Source organism: Leptonotus elevatus, chromosome 2 (assembly GCF_054856555.1).
Source record: "Leptonotus elevatus isolate MCC_2025b chromosome 2, RoL_Lele_1.0, whole genome shotgun sequence".
Lineage (NCBI taxonomy): Eukaryota > Metazoa > Chordata > Actinopteri > Syngnathiformes > Syngnathidae > Leptonotus > Leptonotus elevatus.
In genome coordinates, this window is record NC_141240.1 from 28,221,356 (window position 1) to 28,243,581 (window position 22,226).

Below are 22,226 nucleotides of genomic sequence, written 5' to 3' on the forward strand. Positions count from 1 at the left end.
TGAAACATTCAAAAATAGACCAATTACAGTCTGCATTCAATTCCTCAGTCTACTTACCCACGGTGCCACTATGTCCCTTATCGGCAGCCACCATAAGAGCAGAGCATCCTTTGCTGTCCACCGCATTGATCTCGGTTCCATGGCGAAGCACCAGCTGGAGTCCTGCGACGTCCTCAGCAAAAGCAGCAGCATGCAGCGGGGTCCTGCACGCGCACAGAACAACAACAAAAAAAAGTTGATGTGAGGCCTTTTAATGTGGTCCTATTTTATGACAATCTCGTGCAAAGGAAAAGCTCGAGCGTATGGGTTGAGTAGTCTCACCTTCCTTTGGCATCTCTGGTGTTTATCATGTGGACCCCGGCACATTCAAGAAGCCGTTCTGCAGCACCGCTGTGGCCGTTCATCCTGTTGTCAAAGAGCATTGTTGTGAAGTACTGACTAGATTTTTGCTTCTGTACTTGCAGTGGGAGGAAAACAACGTGAACCTTTGGGAAATTCTTACATTTTGGAATAAATTGGTCCTAACATTTATTTTGCACCATTACTCTTCACAAAACTTTTGCCGTAATATTCTTGGGATGTCTGGTGTGAATAGCCCTCTTAAGGTCATGCCACAGTATCTCAATCGGGTTGAGATCAGGACTTTGACAGGGCCATTTCAGAGCATGTCATTTCTTCTTTCGAAGCCATTCTGCTGTAGATTTGCTTCTGTTTTGGATCATTGTCCTGATGCAACAGCCATCCCACGATAGCAGTAAGAAGTTAATGTTTCGTCCATAATTCATTTGATAACTTCATTATTTTTCCCCATGTACAATTAATACTTTTAAAAACACATTTTGCCATTTGCTGTTGACTGAAAATGACATCAAATGTGCTTAGTGCTCAAGTAACAACCAATCATGGCTCATTTTGCTAACGCCACATGACCAAACCAAGAATACCGGTGAGCCGAACACTTATTATTGCTGAAAATGGCGAAATGAGTTTGAGTATCCCTCCCTCTGAAACCAACTTAACACATACGGAAAGAAACACAGACAACTGAATACTCACAGAGCACAGTGCAGGGGAGTGAAAGGGTTTCCCTCTTCATGAATAAGTGTTTTAAATTCAAGTAAAATCTCCAAACAGTCTTCATGCCCTAAAAATAAAGACACTCAAAGTGATGCACTACAATATTTAAATGCGGTCAAACGTCAAGTGGCTTGAAGGCAAACCTTTGTATGCAGCCCAGTGCAACGGGGTATATTGTTGGTTGTCCAGCAGTTTTCCTTGCAGCTCCGTCGTGGTTGTGGCGGCCTGCACCAGGTTGGCCAAGATCTCCGCGTGGCCCCTGGAGGCGGCGTAGTGCAGTGGCGTCCGACCCAAGGAATCTCGACACAGCGCAGAAGCTTTGTGTTCCAGCAGGGCCGCCACGCACTCGTTGTGGCCCAGCAACGCCTAAAACACACCACCCCCAAGGGCGAGACCGTCAGCCAGAACCAAGTGGGTACCGTGGCACCACTTAAGCCCAATAGCCATGCATGAAGTCATGCAATTTGAAGAATTGGGGGAAAATATAACCTTAAAATTGTGCAAAACTTTAATAAAAAACATAATAGACATCATGCAGAATAGTTAGCTGTTTTCAAAGAACACAGGTTCAGTGGTGTCAAAGGGCCTGAATTGTGCATGTTTTAGAGCGGGGTTCACCAATTCCGGTCCTCGAGGTCCGAAGCCCTGCAGGTTTTTAGATGTTTCCGCCCACTAGCACACCTGATCCATATAATCAGCTTATCAGCATGCCTAATAACGATCCTTATCTTTCAGGTGTGTTGGTAGGCAGAAACATATCAAACCTGCAGGACTCCGAACCTCGAGGACCGGGATTGGTGAAACCTGTTTCCCACGTTCAACGTTGACTCAAACTTAAGCTCATCAGCAAGCTATGCAGGAGCCTGATAATGATCCTGATGGTTGAATCAGGTGTGTTGGAGTAGAGAAACCTCAAAAACATGCAAGACTCGGACCCTCGAGGACCGGATTCTGACACCTGTGAATTAGATGATAGTGTGACTTTCCTATACCGCCGCACATTGAGCAACGCTACTTAACACTACTGAACTGCACAAGTGTGAATTAATTACAGTCGGCGACTCATACCCGAAGATGTCGTGGCTTCTTGAATTCTATCTCTTCCTCAATTGACAGTAAAATAACGTAGTTTACGACTGTAGTTCTGACCAAAATTTTCCATCGGTAATTGCTGACATTGAATGAACATTATGACAAATAAACAGGTACAACCAAGAACGATTGGCCTCTCATTTGGAGAACATTTAGCTACAGCATATCTGAAATAATGCTTCAGTGTGTGCAAATTTAAGGCGGGGAAAAAAAGTTGGGACTTATAGTCTGAACTTTACTGTCGTCTTATGACACTTGCTATAAGGTACCCATAGAGGAAGAGAGTTGTTGGCTTACCCCTCTGTGCAACGCTGTGCTGCCTCTCTTATCCTTAGCATCTGGAACGGCCTCCTTGGCTAACAGGAAGCGGACGCAGTCAGTGTGACCCCCGAGAACGGCGAGCATTAGGGGTGTCCTGCAATGCACCACAAGTAAGGAAAATGAAGGATGTTTCATTGAGCAAAAGGAAGCGTCAAGCCTTCGTTTACAAAGACACACAGAAGCACTCACTGGCCAAACTTGTCCACAACGTTGATGAGGTCACCCTCCTCCCCACATTCGATCATCTTGTGCAGGCAATCGGAGTGACCGTGAGCAGCTGAAGAGACACAATTTTATTTGAGTTTTTCAAACAAGAGTGCCTACAAGAGCCCGACAGTAAAAACACAAATTCATAGTACAGCGTCTGGCAAAAATTATGAAATCATCGCTCCGGAGGGAGAAGATTTAAATGTTTAATTTTGGAGAATAAAGGTAGATTTGTTTTCAAAATGCTACCTTCCAGGCTTTAAGAAACACATAGACATACGCAGAGAGAAAATAGTTGTTGTTGGTCACATTTGTTTTTGAGCAATTAACTCAGTCACCTCCAGCCATTTTCACTGAAGCAACCCCCTTCACTCCCGGCTGTTTTACTGGATTTTGACTGATTTTGCAAGGCCCACAGAATATTGTGTTCTATTGCTATAAAAACATAGACACTACCAAAAGAAAGATTAAAGTCTCTTATTTCATCAGAAAGTTAAGTTAAGTTTCATCATTATTCACAAATCTATTTAGAATTCTGAGTAATTGAGGGTTTTTTCAACATATTCCTTGTTCATTTCCTATGCTCTGCTGCCACCTGCTGGCCGTTTGTGTAATAACTACCATTTCTTTAACCGTTCTTTGCAGTTGAGAGGCTGCATCAAAGCCTTATGTATGCTCTAGTATAAAAAACGTATAAATACGTCTTTGGGTCACTTAACTCTTTGACTGCCAAGCATTTTCAGAAAAGAGGATGTGTGGGTTCCAGCTGATTTAAGCATTTAAGCAAAAAGTTTGTTTCTACCTTATTCCGTTTTTCAGTAATCAACAATAGAAAATAGGTTAGTTTCACCCAAATGCTCTGTTTTGGACCAAAATACGGAGAAATCAAGCTAGTAAATTTGACACCTTTTTTCCCATGAATGATGCCACAAACATCTAAACAGTGATTTACTTCTGTAAAACACTACCACCAACAATGAAAATGTTTTTTGATAGCAAAATAAGTTTATTTACATTCAACAGTGTAACAATTTGACAAAACAATTTGGCAAACTATTTACAAATGTGTGCAACTATACCGTTTTTCTTTTTGTGATGTATATTGTGTAAAACTCCCGTGCGTGCAAGGGGACGCAGCAGGATTTGCACCACAGATTAGTTTCACTGTGATTGCCCCTTCACGTGCACTTTCTTGCCGGCCTTTTTTTCCGGGGAGTAGCAGGTATGTACTGCAGTGTGTGTTTGGCCATGTTGTCATCAAGTCTACTCTCAGGATCATGATACGGTGACCTGGTGTTATTAATCACCGTAATTAATCACATGACTTCACTAGTTAACTCACGATTAATCACAAATTTATAATCTAAAATTATATGTGTTCTAAATGTACAAAAAAAATTCTAGGTTTTCATATTCTTGTTCAAATGTTAAAAATTGAAATATGTTGCTGTCAATGGCAGTAAATGAGTTAATATGTCTGGCAGAGACATATCGGATGACATTCTAAAAGAATGATTATGCAGCATCACCTCTGCTTCTAAAGTTAAGTCTCCTACCTGCAACATGAATCGGGGTCCAAATGAGGCGGTTGTCATTAAGGAGACATGAAGCTCCCTGGGCCAGGAGCACCTCCACACAGTGGGCGTAGCCTTTCTGAGCAGCCAGGTAGAGCACAGAGCGGCCAGCAGCATCTTGCATATCCACATAGGCAGCCGTCTCCGTCAGCACACGCAGGGCCTGCCAGTGACCCCGGTCAGCCTGCACGAGAGGGGGGCAAGGAAAGGGACAGTCACGTTGCTTTTATTCTCGCTCTAGAAGCCACGAGTCGGAGTGGAGGGAATGTCGAAAAGATACTCACAGCGAGATGCAAGGGACTAACTGGAATGCTGCTCTCTATGTCTCCAAGTGCATTAAAGGACATCTCCAGGAGCTAAAATTTATAAACATATAATGGTAAGCAGCATTTCCTAATTCCACCGATCATTTACAGCAAATATACAGTAGGATTTAGTAGAACTCTTAAATACAATAGTACAGAGATGCTAGTCAACCTTCAAGTATTTTGGATACAGCACTCGTTCTCATGAGCGTTTTAACTCCAGACTTGAGACCAAACATTGCACTTACCAGCTCCAGGTTCTGTGTGTTGCCATGGTAAGCTGCATAGTGAACAGCACTGTAACCCTTCGCGTTGACCATCGAGGGATCTGCGCCATTATCCAGAAGATGCTCCAAGCAACTGTTTGCAGGAAGGAAAAGACAACATGGCTCTTCTGTCATGCTGTGATCAACAAAAGGCAGATATAGTGGAGCAGAAAAAAAGCAGAAACAACTCACAAGTATGACTCCTTCACCTCTTCTTCATCATGCTGATGATTGCCATAAAAATGTCCATCACCTCTGGAAAGAACAAAGTCAAAAAAAATGTGGGTTCTTAAGTTCTCTGCTGGCACCTCAAATCGGCGAGCTGCTGCCCAATAGCTACATTGAGGATGTTGAACGAATGACATTTCAATTGCATTGATATTTTGAAAAACTTATTTTACCGTAGAAAACTTTAGGGAGCCATTTAAAGAATTCATTAAATAGTGAGTAAATGAGCGTGGCTTCTTTTGCTGTGTGACAAATGCTTATGTGACTGTGCATAATTTGCAACCTCCACAAGTAGCATCTTTTTTGGCACCGTTGAAGAACGACGAACCGCTACACTGGGAATAATACTTCACAGTGTCTGCCTGTTCTAATAGGAAAGGGTTAAAATAGCAAGAAGAGGCCATGGAGGGGGAATGGGCCATTACTTCCAGCAAAATCATGCTCATATAAAAATGACACCTTTAAAATTGCACAATTGTCAAAATTCCCATCAAAACTAGACTAATTGATTCAGCCTTGTTTGCGCTGCTTTATTGATGATGTTTCTCACCTGCTGAAGGCTTGCGAGGCTGCAGAGTAGTGCAGTGGGGTGCAGCCTGTTTGGTCAGGCTCGTTGATCTCAGCACCAGCGCTCACCAGGGTCACAGTGCACTGGTACCTCCCGTTAGCAGCCGCATAGTGTAATGGGGTCCTCGGAGCAAGAAAGCAAAGTTTGGTAACGGATAAAAGTAGTGCTGTCACTATTGAATATTTTTAGAACTGATTCATCTGTCGATTATTCAATCAATTAATTGGCTAATCGGATTCATTTTAATTTTGCATTAAAGTGTATTCCAAAAACATTTTCCCCCTGATGACTGTTTATTAACTAATAATATGGTGTTTATTTCATATTCCTATAGTGATTAAAAAAAGGGAGATTAATATTGTACTATGTTATTTTTTGCAAATGTCTTATTTTGATTAAAGGATCAATATCAGGACTACAGAAATCAGTGGACAATTACAGTTCACATGCTGAAATCAGAGGATTTGGAAAATTTTAAATAAAAAAAAGGCTCTAAATGATTACTCGAATAGTAAAATAGTTGTCAATTAATTTGATAATTGATTACTTGTCGATTAATCGATTAATTTTGACAGCTCTAGCCTCTTGGTAAAAATATTATAAATGGAGTTATTTCAATTCAACTCCTTGACAAAATTAGACGCATGATAAGATAAAAGGTTTGGAAATCACGTGTTTTTACTTCTTAGTACGTGGTTTTCATCCATTGAATGTTTTATATGTAAGGTTTAAAATTAAATCACAAGAAGTCAAGCGTGAGAATGTGATTATTTTGTTACAGGATTCACAGTGAGGTTATGGGCAAGCCTGAAAATCTTGACGTGGTTGTTGAAACTGAGGAGACGTACAGTATAGTGACAAATAGCAGCAGATATTGCGTAGCATAGTTTTTGTGTGTTGGTCTAGGGTCCAACTTTAACTTTTCTTTTTTTTAATCATAATGTATTACTTCAAGAGCTCAGCAACCTTTGTGCACTGTCTGTGAAATAATGTACAGTTCTGTAATTAAGGAGTGGGGGGTGAAAAAAATTATTCAATAACGATTTAAAAAATAATAATAAATAACCAGCATATTCATTGATAATTAAAATAATCATTAGTCTAGTAGTGGTCATCGCAAATGCTCACCTTCCCATTAGGTCCCTCCTGTTCAAGTCCGTGCCACTACTTAAGAGCAAGTTCAGACATTCAACATTTCTGGAAAGACACACAAACACGGAGATCAAGAAAAATAAACTAGAACAACAGATGTAGAAAAAACATCCATTCAGCTGACGAGAGGTTGCTGTAGATGTTGGAGCAAAAGCAAGAAAATGAAGCGCTGAGATGTGTCACATGGCATCACATTTATTTATAGCCCTCTTGATTAGCCAGTTCCAGCACTGAACAATTTCTGCAGCCTTGAGATGAAAGTATGACACATTGCACGATGTTCATTTATTTGGTCTAAAACAGAGACACCAGTCTATGTTGTCTACGGATACATTTAGTGCTTGCCCTGGTGTTGTTTATCTATGTTAAATAAAATGCAAATAACATGGAAGTGCAGTCTTGTTTGTGGGTGTCCAATTCAGAAAATATCCCCAATTTCTACAACATAAACAAGTAGCAGTATTAAGATGCGTTAATTATCAGCTTCTGTGGGAACAGAACAGCTGGACTTCTTCTTCCTGACATCCTTGATCAACTCTACCTGTGTCACACTAGTACCTGTCAATCTAAGGCGTGCACTGCACTCTCACATTTGCAATATGTGGCTTCAAAGCAAACTATTATTACATATCTTTTAATTTAGTGGCTTAAAAAAAATAAAACCATAAAACATACTAAACCGTTTAGAGTGAACCTTGCCTATTTGAGGTTTGCTAGTCACCGATTCCTTTACACTGATACACTGCGATACAGAGACCATATCAAAAATTAAAAAACAATTTTTGTTGTCGTTTTACCCCTTCCTCAATTTATTGAAACAGACTTAAACCTGTTGAAAACAACTTTTTAAAGCACCCCATCCCTTGCTCGCTCCTACAGTTCTCCAGCTAAGAGGTCAACGTTCCTGTTTGAAGCTCTCCCAGTTGAATTTTACAGTAAAACTGACATAAAACAAAAGGGAATCAAACGTTGTAAATTTAAAGACTGTCGTGTTCAACCACATTAATATAATTTCCTCTAAAGAACGTCAGATAGCTTAATGCTAACAAAGTAGCATAATACAAAATGCTATTTCACGGAAAGTAGCATAGATGCTACCATGAACCTCCAAACCAAACAAATAGGAATCAAACGTTCTACATTTAAAGACCGAAGTGTTCAACCAAATCATATAATTTCGTCTAACGAACGTCAGCTAGCTTAATGCTAAAAAAGTAGCATAATGCTATTTCACGGAAAGTAGCATAGATGCTACCATGAACCTCCAAACCAAACAAATAGGAATCAAACGTTCTACATTTAAAGACCGAAGTGTTCAACCAAATCATATAATTTCGTCTAACGAACGTCAGCTAGCTTAATGCTAAAAAAGTAGCATAATGCTATTTCACGGAAAGTAGCATAGATGCTACCATGAACCTCCAAACCAAACAAATAGGAATCAAACGTTCTACATTTAAAGACTGAAGTGTTCAACCAAATCATATAATGTCGTCTGACGAACGTCAGCTAGCTTAATGCTAACAAAGTAGCATAATACAAAATGCTATTTCACAAAAAGTAACATAGATGCTACCGTGATTAATCTAAACCTTCAAACCAAACAAATGCTACATGAAAACACAGAACAGCAACACGTATAGTAGGTAAATCGCCAAGTTGACCACGATGAGTGTGATTTTGTAAACTAGCTCATCTTTATTCGCAGCCTTGTTGTTAGTGTAAGTAGTGCCTGTCAGCTAACGACAATGAATAAATATTGAATTTGGTTTAAATCCTTTCTGTTCAACAGGTCATGCATATTCAGGTTGACATATTCAAAAACAAATAATTCCCATGGTATTTAGGAGTGCATATGTTGTTATGCTTAACAGTACGTACTGAGCAATATACTGCAGTTGAGCTTGCATGAAAAGTATGTGCTATAAAAGTCAGGGACAGTTAAAGTTTTATTGGTCAATGAGCATTCCATTTGTTGAGAAAGGTTGCAAAGGAGTTGTCACCAGTCATAAAAGATTGTGGGGGTCAGACCATCTGGGCAGGATGTGTTTGTTTACAGGAGCACAGATTAAAGAGGGTGAACCATTTGCACCTCGCGCATACAGAATGGGATAAGGTCACCCGGAGGCGTGCTCGCGGAGGCAATAAGCTCAAGATAAAAGAGGAGAACAATTCTTATCTAACAAATCTTAGTTCGAATAGCATTATACAGTAATTGTTATATAACAGTAAATAATTTGTTTATTCGACCACAAGGTCACGTTTTGGCCCTTCCGATAGAAGAAAGAAATGCTTTCCTCAATATTTAGCCGACAACACTTTCTTACCCTCCAGAGGCAGCAGCGTGTAGACAGGTCCTCCCAAAGTTGTCAGGGGTGTTAATGTCAAACCCTGCCGACAGCACGTGCTCCTTACTCATGGAGGAGACGATGCTGTACAGCTGACCTGCGAGGCGGGCGGACTCGTGAGTCGGCGGCAAACACACACCACAAAAGGTGGCTGAAGCGCATGCGTTATTTTCTCATCACAAACCTGAGGAGAGTAACTTGCGACAACAGTCTGAAAACCCGTAAAGCACAGCTAAGTGCAAGGGGAACATTCCGTGGATCCCACGTCTGGAAAAGAACAGAAGAACAGACGCATAGTCTTAGTTTGGAATGTACCGGTGCTGACCTCTAACAACAAAAAATAAAATATGCTAAATTACGACGGCGTATTAGGTATAAATATATATATTTTTAGAGGGGGGTAATATTCGGAGAGAAAAAAACTCTACAAACTAGTCTGGACGAGGTACTGGCTTTTGTCCACCATGAGCTCACGCAAGGATGCGTTGGTGGTTAATTGAACACTCTTTATAAAACAGATTTCTTCTTAATTTAAACTTTACTCGTCATTCACCGCAGCCAGAGCGACAACACTTCCTGATCCCCTATCAGCTGACTAACACTAACCAATCAGAAGCTAGCATACTTTAGGTAAATGTAAGTGAATGAGGGAGCGCAGCAGATTCGACACATGAACTTAGCTACCAAAATGTGTAAAAAAAAAATTGTAAAAAATAATTCTGGAAACAAGGATAATTCGGGATAATTATTCGTCGTCCATTCCGTTACAAAGCCATCAAAATTTTCAACATCCTCAATGTTTACAAACATATTTCTTAACAGTATGTCACTGTCGACTCGTTACATCGATTCGAATTCCTCCCGCGCCGTCGTCAATCGCGTCATTTATTTTATAACTCCCGTAAATCTGCGTCAACCATAAACGCTCAAATAAAATTCCAGGACATGTTATGAGGCCTACGTCACCCCACTGCAAAAACTAATATCTTAAGTAAGATATAATTTCTTAAATTTTACCTAAATTTGCTTATTTTGATTTGACTAGTTATTTTTACTTAAAATAAAAATGGTCAGGCAAGATCATTGTGCTTATTTTAAGATACTTATTACTTAATTACCTTATTTGATCAAGCAGGCATTGAGTGTTAACAGCCAGTTTCAAGTACTGCGAAGATTAAAACAAGCATTTCCCACATTTTAACTCATTCACTGCCATTGACGGCCATAAATGTCAAAAATTCATTTCAATTTCAATTAGTTTAGCATTTTTTCCCCACTTTTGTTAACAAGAGTATGAAAACCTATCGTACATTTAGAACAGATAGATTAAATTTGTGATTAATTGTGCATTGACTAGTGAAATCATGCGATTAATTACGGAAAAAATTACGCCCAAAATTTTTAATAATCTTTTTTTCTTTTTTTAAAGACAAAAAGAAAAGATTATTAAAAATTAGGGGCGTCAGGCATAATTAATCGCATGACTTCACTCTTGATTAATCACAAATGTTATATCTGTTCTAAATGTACAATAAAAAAAGGTCTAGGTTTTTATACTCTTGTTAACAAAAGTGGGAAAAAATGTTAAACTAATAGAAATAGTTCAAGTGAATTTTTGACGTCTATAGCCGTCAATGGCAGTGGATGAGTTAAGATGACAACTAACCAACATCAAAGGCCCTGAACTGGGGGGTTTCATAAGTTTTCTTATTTTAAGATTTTGCATAATCTAGTAATAAGATAAAAATAATAATAATAATAATACAAGTATGAAAACAGATGAGTGCAACATGTTCATTTCGTTATATTTACTAAGCTCATTGATCTAGTGGTAGAGGTGCCTACCCTCAGACTTGAAGGTTGTGGGTTCAATTCCTGGCTAGATCATGACAAAGAAAATGGGACCTGTTACCTCCCTGCTTGACACTCAGGCGTAAGAAAATAGTTCCATTTAATACAGCTTGAAAAAAAGTTGACATTACTTGTTTTTAGTCTGAAAATACTATTTTCAAGACCGCAGTGGTTGGTAAATTGAAGTAAAAATTTCTTGTTCTGTTGGCAGATAATTTTGCTTATTTGAAGTAATAATGTTCTTATTTTACTATATTTTTCTTCTTCAAATTTCTACAGTCATCGTGCATATTGTGACGCATCTCATCGGCTAAGAGACCAAGAATTGGTCAAAACACAACAAAATGACATATCTGCTGCTCTCTCGGCTTTAACGGTAGAAGCGCAGTCACGCGCTCCGGGTCCTAATGGGTCACAGAACTGGTTGTCGTTGGGCAGCTCCAATGAGGTTATTCATGTTTGTGAATGTTTGCTCTGTGCATTGGTGTCTTTGTTACCTGGCCGTGTCCGCTCCGTTGGTCATTAGAGTGCTGATCAGCAGTTCATGGCCGAACTTAGCAGCGACATGGAGAGGAGTATTGCCATATCTATCCACACAATCGATTTCACCACCTGATGGGATGCAATGAGTCGTGCACGTTATATTTGGATGAGGATCCCGTTTCGCAATACGCAGAAGTAGGAATTCCCAGCCTGCTTTTGTAAACATTGCTCGATGGTTTCTTTAATTTCTTCATGAATAACACATGTATCTGTACTGACAAAAAGTCAATGTGTGTGTCTACCCAAATGAGGATTTTTCCGCCTATGAGTGATCGGCATTTGTGCTTATGATTGGGGTCCATACTTTTTTTTTTACACAAATACTTTATTTGATGATGTGCGTAAAAACGGCCTTCTGTTTGATCCCAAAATGAATGGCAGAGTCGTGGTTACCGTTCTGGATGAGGATCTGAGAGCGTGTGAAGCGTCCATGAATGGCTGCCATGTGCAGGGGGCTCTTCCCTTCTTTGCTCTGTTGTCGAGAACAACGGAAAGTTTAGTTCAGAGACGACAAAATGCTAAGAATGATTCTGAAAAAAAAGGGTACTTTGTTCAAGATCTCCCTAAAAGAAAAATAACCAAAACACGATTACCCTTCAGTTTGGTTTGAACTTTAGAAAGAACTAGTAAATAGGACCCTACCAGAAAAAATACCCATTGCAAATTATTAAAAAAAAAAAAATTAATGCATACAATTTTGTTCCCACAGCATTTGTGTGTGAATATTCGTTGTTAGTCAATGCTAACTTTCTGTTAGCATTTGAATGGGATCTACCCTTCACTTTTAGCATTAGCGCTAGGCTAGCGATGTTTTAAAAACGAAGCGTGTTTTGTATTTAAATATGCAGTGGATGTAATTCTTATCGTTTTACAGTTAGCTCCAACTGGGGTGTCCTTAAACAGCTTCGGGACACCAGAATAACACACGCTACACACTTGCTATCCGGGGTACTTTCACAGCGTCGGAAACTTCGGTTTTCTTCGATGATAACGTTTTAAGAGGAAAATAACCGGCCATTTGGCCCATTGAGCTAGTTTAGAGTCAAAATATGAGATGAGAGATTCGTTTACAAAAGCAACATTTTAACTACTGTGTAGCTCTTGTATTCATTGCGATGTGCGCTCATTATGTTGGGGCGGGCCAGTGTATACCGTACATGAACACTTGCAATGTATTTTCCCCCCACTTGGCTCAATTCTGATTATACCATTACTTATTAGGACACTAGTACTACTTACTAGTTTGTCAGCAGCATAAACTTAAAAGAGCATCTATCTATAAGAACTTGTAATAACATTTTCTTATTTTTGTTATTCTAATTTATGAAGACGTACATGCACATTTTCTTCTTCAAAAGGTGACATACGATGGAATTTAAAACAATGTTTGTAATGTATACAAATTGTTGTGTTTCTGGAAGCCCAGCCCAGCTACCAACGCGTAATTAAACAACCAAATAAATCCCCATCTGCCCATTTCTGAGAATATGGCTCGAGTCATCCATTTTGAATTCTGCTGAATTGTGACATCACAATCGGGCTAATTTACAAAATAACGGCCTCCACAGAGGCTCTCCTATCACGTTTAGACAACTAGGCTGGACGAACGTCACAAAAAAGTTGCTCAAATGTCAACTTTGTTGCCTGCTCTAGCTCCGCCCCCAGTCATCATGCTAACAAATGCTATAATAGGCAATTGCGTGAGAAATCTCCCCAAAACCACTGCGTGACAATATTGCTGTAATTAGTTATCCTTTGTGTATTTTGGCAGAAGAAGATAATAGGTATGCTTCACGGTGAAAACATGGCATATGTCTCAATTAAGTCACTTTATAACTTGGAACCACAACTACGAGGAAAAATAAATAAATACTGACTTGCTGGTTGACATCTGCCCCGTTGTTGACCAGCAACTCCAGACAGAGGGCGCCATTAGTGGAGACAGCAGCCAGGTGCAGAGGTGTGTAGCCACACCGGTTAGGCTGGTTCACATTAGCCCCGTGGTTGACCAGCTCTGTGGCCACGGCCTCCTGCCCCATGTAGCACGCCATGTGGAGCGCCGTGTTCCCGAATCCGTTGGGCTCGTCAATCTAAGAAGGTACAACATTTCCCAGATGTGTCCAGTATGTTTTTCAAATTTAAATGAATGCACACATACAGATACGCACACAAATAAAAAAAACAAAAAAAATCAGTCTTTTGATGATCTTACCTCTGTCCCCATCCTCAGCAGGTATTTTACAATTTCGATGTGGCCACTCGCGGAGGCAGCATGGAGAGGCGTGTAGCCTTGCTTGTCCTTGCTGCTCTTGTCTGCACCGCGTGACAACAGCAGCTTCACAACCTCTGAATGGCCTACACAATGTCACATGAACATCAAGAGCACTCAGTAAAAGTGGGGTAAGCACCTATCAATGAGGTGGCAATAGTTAGCAATAGGGCCCGACCGATTAATTAATCGGACGATTATTTTCCTCTTAAAACGTTATCATCAAAGAAAACCGAAATTTCCGACACTGTGAAAGTTCCTTGAATGCGCAATTTTGCTTACGTAGCCTTAGCAACTAGCAAGTGTGTAGCGTATGTTATTCTGGTTATTCTGTTGCCCCCCCAAGGGTCCTTTAAGCTGTTTAATGACATCCCAGTTGGAGTTAACTGTAAAACTAAACACCTGGAAATAAGAATAAAAATTGTGCAACAATAGTTTTTGCAACATCACTAGCCTAGCGCTAATGCTAAAAGCGAAGGGAACCGGAAGTTAGCATTGACTTCGGGAGTGTTTTTCCTTCACATAACAAATATTCACACACAAATTATGTTGGAACACATACACACAGGTAGGATAACAATACGCAAAGGCACAAATTCTTCCCAATGTGTGAAAAAACGAGCTATTTTAACTCATTCACTGCCATAGATTCATTTGAACTATTTCTATTAGTTTAACGTTTTGTTAACTCTTTGACTGCCATAAACGTTATAAAACGTTTAGCATAAACCTAGGGAAGGGCGCCGAGGACGTTAAAAGACGTCCCCTATGTTTTTTTTTTTTTTTTTTTCAAAAACGGGTGCAGGAAAGCCTTGGGCAGCTGTGCTGAAAGAATCAGGCTGATCTGATTAGTCAAAGACTCGTTTTGGCCCCTAGAGGGCAGCGATGACTCTCTTTGCACAAGGTTGGATGGGCCGCCCACCGTGGGCGTCAGTAGAAGACGTGAGGCGGAGCTAGAGTGTTGAGGAGACAATGGCTGATCCAAGCCACAATGGCTTGACCAAGCAACCGGTTACAAGCAGCTCAGCTTGAGCATTTTTTTCAAAGACGGAAAGCATCAATCAATACTAAAAAGCGCATTGATGTCAACGATGATGATGACAACGAGCTCTACGCCAAAGTTGGAAGCTTTGGCGTGACTGTTATGAACACGTAGTAAGCCTCACGGCTAAGCGCGGCTAGCGCGGCTAGCGCTGCTAAGGCCGGAAAACGCGCACAATAGCCGGCCGGGTACTTCTACACAATCGGACATTCGATCGGGCGATGGAGAGTTGGCATCGACCAATGCAGATTGATGATGATGATGAAGATGACTCTACGCCAACGTGACTGTTATGAACACGTAGTAAGCCCCACCGGCAAAGCGCGGCTAGCGCGGCTAGCGCTGCTAAGGCCGGAAAACGCGGAGCTGCACAAGCGGACATTCGATCGGACAATGAAGAGTACCCCGAGTCCAATGCATATTCATCGGAGGAGCGGGTACAGTCTGATCACGGAGAAGACACTGTTTCTGGACTACGATGCCACCATGAATGGAGTGGATAAAATGGATCTCCTACCACCCGGTATAGCAACTGAAGGACACGGGGAAGCGAGACGTAACACCACCGTAACGTAACCGTAGCATGATCCTGATATTAGACTTGACACACACTGCAGTATATACTTGCTATTCCCCGGAAAAAAACGGCCGGCAAGAAAGTGGCGCACGCGAAGAGGCAATCTTGTGCAAATGCTGTTGCGTCTCCTTGCACGCAGGAGAGTGTTACAAAAAGAAAAACTGTCGTTGAAACATCCACATATTTGTAAATAGCACCACAGTTGCACACATTTGTAAATAGTTTGCCAAATTGTTGTCAAATTGTTACACTGTTGAATGTAAATAAACGTATTTTGCTATCAAAAAACACTTTTTCATTCTTGGTGGTAGTGTTTTATAGAAGTAAAGCACTATTTAGGTGTTTGTGGCATCATTCATGGACAAAAAGAAGTGTCAAATTCACTAGAATGCATGAAATAATATCGTTTCACTAAAAGCTTGATTTCTCCGTATTTTGGTCCAACACGGGCGAAATTGGGTCAAACTAACCATTTTCTATTGTTGATTACTAAAGAACGGAATAAGGTAGAAACAAACTCTTTTTTTCTGATGAAAGATGAAAGTCCAATCTTTCATTTGGTAGTACGTGTGTTTCCATAGTCCAAACAGAACATTTTCTGTGGACCTTGAAAATCAGTCAAAATGCTTAAATCGGCTGGCACTGGCGGCATCCCTTTTCTGAAAACGTCTGGCAGTCAAAGAGTTAACAAGAGTAAGAAAACCTAGAACATTTTTTTATTGTACATTTAGAACAGATATAAAATTTGTGATTAATCGTGAGTTAACTCGTGAAGTCATGTGATTAATTACAAAAAAAATTGTAATCGCCTAATGCCCCCCCCCAAAAAAAAGATTATAACAAATTAGAGGCGTCAGACGATTAAATGTTTTAAATTGTAATTAATTAATTAATCACAAATTTTTAGATCTGTTATAAATGCTCAATAAAAAAAAATCTAGATTTACATACAAAAAATGTGAAACTAATATAGTTCAAATGCATTTTTGACGTCTATAGCAGTAAATGAGTTAATAGCAAAAGTCAGGAGTGGGGCGGGGGGATAATTTTATGCATTATATATATATTTTAAATAATCGGCTCATTAATCGGTAATCTTTTCTGCCAAAAAACAGTATCGGCCTCAAAAAAATGCTTATCGGTTGGGCCCTAGTTTGCAACTGCAATAAAGTGACCGCATAAGCTAACAGTTAGCCAGACTGATGATGTATAAAAGAAAAGAAATAAAAGAAAAGTGAGCTGGCTGAGACACATAAGCACAAAGAAGTAAGATTTGAGTAAATCACCCAAGTAAGCAGCCGAGTGGATGGGCTGTCGCTCCTTCTTATCTATGGCACTCAGGTTGGCTCCCTTATTCAGCAGCAGCTTCACCATCTAGCAGAGAGTCCCCGTTCATTTGTGTTTGGACATTTCCAGGTCTGTTGAGCTCTCCGTTAGTCTGCCTCACCTCCTGGAAGCCACTCTGAGCGGCATGGTGCAGTGCGGTTCTGCCGGTGCGGTCCGCCATGTTCAGGTTGCCCAGCTGGCTCAGCAAGGCTTCGGCGCAGCGCGTGGCCCGGTTGGCAGCCGCCACGTGCAGCGCCGTCTGCCAGAACTTGTCCCGGGCGTTGGCCTCGGCACCGCGCCTCAGCAGCAGACCCACGGCCCTCTGGAGACACGAAAGGCGCTTTGTGCTTTTTCCACTCGGGTGTATTTTTACAGTCGACCGTTTTCATTACGTTTCTATTTCCCTCTACCTGAATGTGCAGTGCACGGACTTATATGCGACTGGACTGCCGATGCCGCTTACTCACCGTTGAGTGAAGCGAAGCCACCAGCGGCCATCTTGCCACTCACTAAGCCCGCCTAACTTGAACACATTGATTTCTCTGCAGCATTTTCACGTTAATTTCCGCAAAGATGCTAGCATATTTGACATGGCGTTGCACCAATAAGTCTGGGAGGAAGTGCTACATATACATTCACAGAATACATTATTCTAAGCACTGTTAAGACATTAAATTCAATCTGCATAGAATTTGCACAGGTATCACATGATGTTTATATTACACCTGTGGTATACTAGAAAAATGAAGCACGTTGCTTACTTCGTTCCTGGAGGCGGCTGCCCTGTGCAAGGGGGTGAGCCATACATGGTCTTTCGCGTTCACATTGGCACCTGAGGGTATAAAGGTATCAATTATATTCAAAGTTTGTGCTTCAAAAGTTAATGTGAAACACCAGGGGCCTCGTTTGTAAAAACTGTGCGTGAGCGCCTGCGTACTAAAGTACTTACGAACGAAACCCAAACTTAACGTACGCAGAAAAAAAATGAGGATTTATAAAACCGTGCGTAGACACACATACGCACACCTGCACGCAATTTCCCTTTATAAATGCCGCACATCCCCACTGTTCCCCCCCATATTAGGAAATGCAAATCTACTCATTAATGGATTTGCGTATTCATAAGCAGCCCGTGACGGCAATCATCAAATCAAAAACAATGGATGACAGACAGGAAAAGGCAAGAAAGAAGGCGAACTTCACCATGATGTAAGACTACATTGAATTTTTGAGTGAATAATAGGGGTGGGAATCTTTGAACGTCTCACGATTTGATTTTTGGGTCTGCGATTCGATTCAGAACGATTTTTTTTATTCAAAATGATTTGATTGACAATGATTTTCGCTTCAATCTATAGATGTGCAAGGAATTGTAATGATCTACTCCAGTCTGACTCGCTAATGCTAATTAGCGTGTTACTCACGGCACTTTTATCACTCAAAAGAATGGCTCCACACTGCAAAAAAAAAAAACTTATTGGAATAACTTGATCGTGACTTTTTCCTTCTACTCTCGAATGTGGCTACAACTTAACAGTGTATTAGACCGCGTGGAACCACACTGCCCCTCAGTGGCCAAACCAGGTACAACATGAACATGACGCTGAGGACGTTTAACGGCTGTAATGTATATGCCAAGTCTGGAGTGGCGCTAGCGCAGACACAGGGAGTTAACGGAAAGCGTAGAAGAATCAGCGAAGAAGACAGACACTTGGAGAAAAAAAAAAAAAAAAAAAACTTTATTGCAATCTACAGAATAAACATGGCTTTGCATGTATCAAAACAACATGAAAAAGACAAACACAGGAGTATAGAATATAAGCAAACTATTTTGCTGCAAAAGCATAAGCAAAACGACTACGACACAACTATCCGCCATTGTTGTTGACAGATTGGCGCATACGTCATCAATCTGCGACAACGCGTCGTCATCGAGCTGCGGCCATTACATCATCGCTGGAGGAGTGTCCTGCAAACGGTGTCCAGATGGACGCGTTTTAAAATCTTTCCACTCTGGAGCCCGGTTTCAAAAGTGATCGCTTTCAAGCTCCGAAACGGCGCCGTCGTGTGGACGAACGGCTTAAACGGGAAGAAACTTGTGAGGATAGATTGAAAGCGGCCTTAAGCTGTGGCCACTAATGATCACAGCTGGTCCCGCACCTGAACCCAATGAGGCCATCAGCGCTCCTCCCCTGCCCTGATTGGTGAACCGAGTCATGGGAAATGGTCCACCAATCAGGGAGGAGCGCTCACACCCAAAAAAAAACACGGCCGTACATCGTGTGCCGTAACACCATGTCTCCAGAATGTGTGGATTGCATACGGTAGGTCCAGACTTGACGTGGCGGCGCGTAAAGTTTGTTTTCTATAAATACCAACCTTGGCGCAGAAATATTCATACGCAGAGTTTTGGCCTCATTTTGATCGTACGCAAGCTTCATAAATGAGGCCCCTGGTGTTGTAGTTTTTCCGTTGTAAGCTGATATGTGTGCGAGGATCACTCGTCAAGTGTATTGGTCTGAGTTGCCGACTCTTGAAATTGTTTGCAAACTCCAACAGAGGGAGGGACTAAGGTGAGATTCAAATCAAGAACTTCTCAACTGTGAGGACACTAACCACTAGTCCACTGCCCTAAACGTTTGCAGTGTTACGTTACTTCAGATAGGGTTGCAGGAAAAAAATCTAATTCTTATAGCCACAGGGCCTGGGACAAATCATTTCTATTCATCTCTGCATGCGCCAAAAAAAAACATGTGAGGTTCATTGAAGACTTTCTGTTGGTGTGAATGTATGTTTGTCTACATGTAAAACCTCAAAAGAGTATAACACTGTCCTCATATCTTGGTCAAGGGACACGTTGACATAACTACAAAGGCTGCGTATCAAACCCACAACCTTCAGATGGGGAGACAACCACTACCAGAGCCAGATGTACCCTTGTTGGATTACTCAATACATAGTAGGGGTGGGAATCTTTGAATGTCTAACAATTTGATTCGATTCCGATTTTTGAGTCTGTGATTCGATTCAGAATCGATTTTTGATTCGGAATGATTTGATTGACAATGATTTTTGCTTCAATCTATAGATGTGCAAGGAATTGTAATGATCTACTCCAGTCTGACTCGCTAATGCTAATTAGCATGCTACTCGCGGCACTTTTATCACTCAAAAGAACGGTTCCACACTGCAAAAAAAAAACCTTATTGGAATAACTTGATTGTGACTTTTTTCTTCTACTCTCTAATGTGGCTACAACTTAACAGTGTATCAAACTGCGTAGAACCACACTGCCCCTAAGTGGCCAAACCGGGTACAACATGAACAGCGCTCCAAATAAAGGCACACACAGACAAAGGCAAGACAGTATAAAATAATTTAAATAAAATCGATTTTGGGACATTTAAAATCGATTCTGAATCGTACTAAATGAGAATCACGATTCTTATAAGAATCGATTTTTTTGGGCCCACCCCTAATACATAGTGTCATTTGATACCTTTAAAATTGCACAAATGGCTAAATTCATTCTGTAGCAGACTGTAGCACTTAAGAGGTCAATCCGAATACTGATGTAAGACCTCAGCACAAATAATATAAATTGCTGTTCTCCAGTCTCCACTATATCACGGTTCATTATTTGTGTGTGTTTTTTATTTATTTTCACAACAGTACATTTCACAAGTTTAATCTACTACAAGAGATCAGCAAAACAAAAATGCACACAGAAGCGACTGTCAGCCATAGTTCAACACCAGACACTCGCGCGGAGAGTCATAGCTGTCACAAGCCACACCTCTTAAAGGCACATGCAAGTGCACAGACGCTACGAAATATACAGTGACTCGTATATATTTTACACTCGCCTTTTGGTGTTTTCAAACACATTCACAATATGTTTAAAAAAAGTGTGCTTTGTTGATATGGAAGTTTGAATACATTTAAATGTGTTGGAGTTGTAAATGGTCACTATGTGTATTTGTGTGTATTAGTTAATGAAGTAAACCAAGGCAGGCATCTGACCTGATTCAATGAGGAGGTCCATGATATGAACATCGCCCATGCATGCAGCAGCATGAAGAGGCGTACGGCGCTCTTGGTCCTGTTCAATTAGAAATGGAATGAAAAACATGCGCCATGACATTCCGACAAGTTCTGCTCATGTGCACACCCACCAGTGCATTGACATCCTCCTTTTTGTGCAATAATAGTTGGACTTCTTCAGCATTACGGTTGAAGATGGCCTGGACCAGAGGAGGCTGAAACACACAAATTCAGCACAGTCACAATTATCATGTCATGCTATTTTGGCATTGCACAATTTTGTCTTATATATAATAGCGCTCATTTAATTAATTTTGTATTCTGGTCGTAATTCTTGAAACACACATTTGGAGTTACATCCCAATTTCGTTGTATCTGCACTCTACAGTGACTATACAGTAAAGGATTCACATTCTATTCTAAATACGCTAACGTTGCATTCCATTCATCGCGGACAAATCGATTTGCAATATATTCATTTGCCATTTGTTACTATCGCTCTATAACAGCCATTAAATCTCAGGCGACCTTACATGAGATATTGCGGCTAATATAAATGTACGACATTCCAGCAAATAGACGGAGCCCCCATCGAGGCCTACGCTACACTACACTGGGCCTGAAGTCCCCGTTGGCTCGTCTGGTCGAGAGGATTTGGTTAGCCGTGAGCTAAACACCAGGTCCAGAAACATTTCGGGAGGATATTCATTAATGCAAATAACAAAAAGCGTCAACGTCGTGAAAACTACGGTGCCACCGTCCAACCCAATGAAAGAACCGGATGCATGCAAACTGAGGATTAAAAACCAAGTCGCTCCTTCTGGTGAGCGCCGTAATGCGCAGAAGAGCTTGCCAGCAAATAGACGGCGCCCCTCGTCAGCGTACCTGGTCTGCAATGTTGTGTACTCCCATCTCCCAAACTCAGCCGGGACGGTGCTCCTTCATGGGGCTGAAACTTGGAGGTATACTGCGGCGCGCTGCTATTTCCACTTTCCACCCTTCAAACGACATCCATCGCAAACGGAGAAAACGAATGCGACTCCCTCCCGATCTGACACTGTTGTTGTCTGCATCTGATGTCGGCTTGGACGACGCTGCCTGCCGCTGCCCAGCTTCGCGTTGGTCCGCCTACAGGCTCGGCGGGCGCTTGACGCCTCGATTGGTCCAATGGCGACATCGTGTGGCCAAGGCATGTACAGCAGCGTATCGATGCTTTTCCTGATAAAGGCAGAAGCAATCGATTTCAGAAGGACATGAGGCGCAGAAAGATTTTCGGGTCATGTTGTCTTCGTGTTTGCTAAGTTAGTGTAGTACATCCATTCTATTCATCTTTAATTTGCAACCCGTTTATATTTCAGTTTGTTAGTTAAAAATTAAATAATCTAATGACTTTTATTTATATATTCATTGTTTGTACCACCGTTTTTGTTTTATTG

At 41.0% G+C, this 22,226-nt stretch overlaps 1 protein-coding gene across 1 annotated transcript in view; it reads right to left on the minus strand.

Annotated features, from left to right (window-relative positions):
- The window catches only part of ankrd52a (ankyrin repeat domain 52a), a 34,826-nt gene extending 12,934 nt beyond the window's left edge, over positions 1–21,892 (minus strand). Inside the window, exons 1-24 of the mRNA XM_086067450.1 lie at positions 21,676–21,892; positions 20,922–21,005; positions 20,770–20,848; positions 17,508–17,578; positions 16,868–17,068; positions 16,707–16,794; positions 13,745–13,887; positions 13,410–13,622; positions 11,926–12,004; positions 11,487–11,601; positions 9,323–9,405; positions 9,118–9,235; positions 6,767–6,835; positions 5,621–5,761; positions 5,035–5,097; positions 4,825–4,936; positions 4,556–4,627; positions 4,254–4,455; positions 2,680–2,767; positions 2,467–2,584; positions 1,221–1,443; positions 1,057–1,144; positions 322–405; positions 58–203 (exon numbers count right to left, since the gene is read on the minus strand). Of these exons, the coding sequence (XP_085923576.1) occupies positions 58–203; positions 322–405; positions 1,057–1,144; positions 1,221–1,443; positions 2,467–2,584; positions 2,680–2,767; positions 4,254–4,455; positions 4,556–4,627; positions 4,825–4,936; positions 5,035–5,097; positions 5,621–5,761; positions 6,767–6,835; positions 9,118–9,235; positions 9,323–9,405; positions 11,487–11,601; positions 11,926–12,004; positions 13,410–13,622; positions 13,745–13,887; positions 16,707–16,794; positions 16,868–17,068; positions 17,508–17,578; positions 20,770–20,848; positions 20,922–21,005; positions 21,676–21,702 (2,707 nt within the window). The 5' untranslated portion in view covers positions 21,703–21,892. The remainder of the gene's footprint in view (positions 1–57; positions 204–321; positions 406–1,056; positions 1,145–1,220; positions 1,444–2,466; positions 2,585–2,679; positions 2,768–4,253; positions 4,456–4,555; positions 4,628–4,824; positions 4,937–5,034; positions 5,098–5,620; positions 5,762–6,766; positions 6,836–9,117; positions 9,236–9,322; positions 9,406–11,486; positions 11,602–11,925; positions 12,005–13,409; positions 13,623–13,744; positions 13,888–16,706; positions 16,795–16,867; positions 17,069–17,507; positions 17,579–20,769; positions 20,849–20,921; positions 21,006–21,675) is intronic.
- Positions 21,893–22,226: the final 334 nt, after the last annotated feature.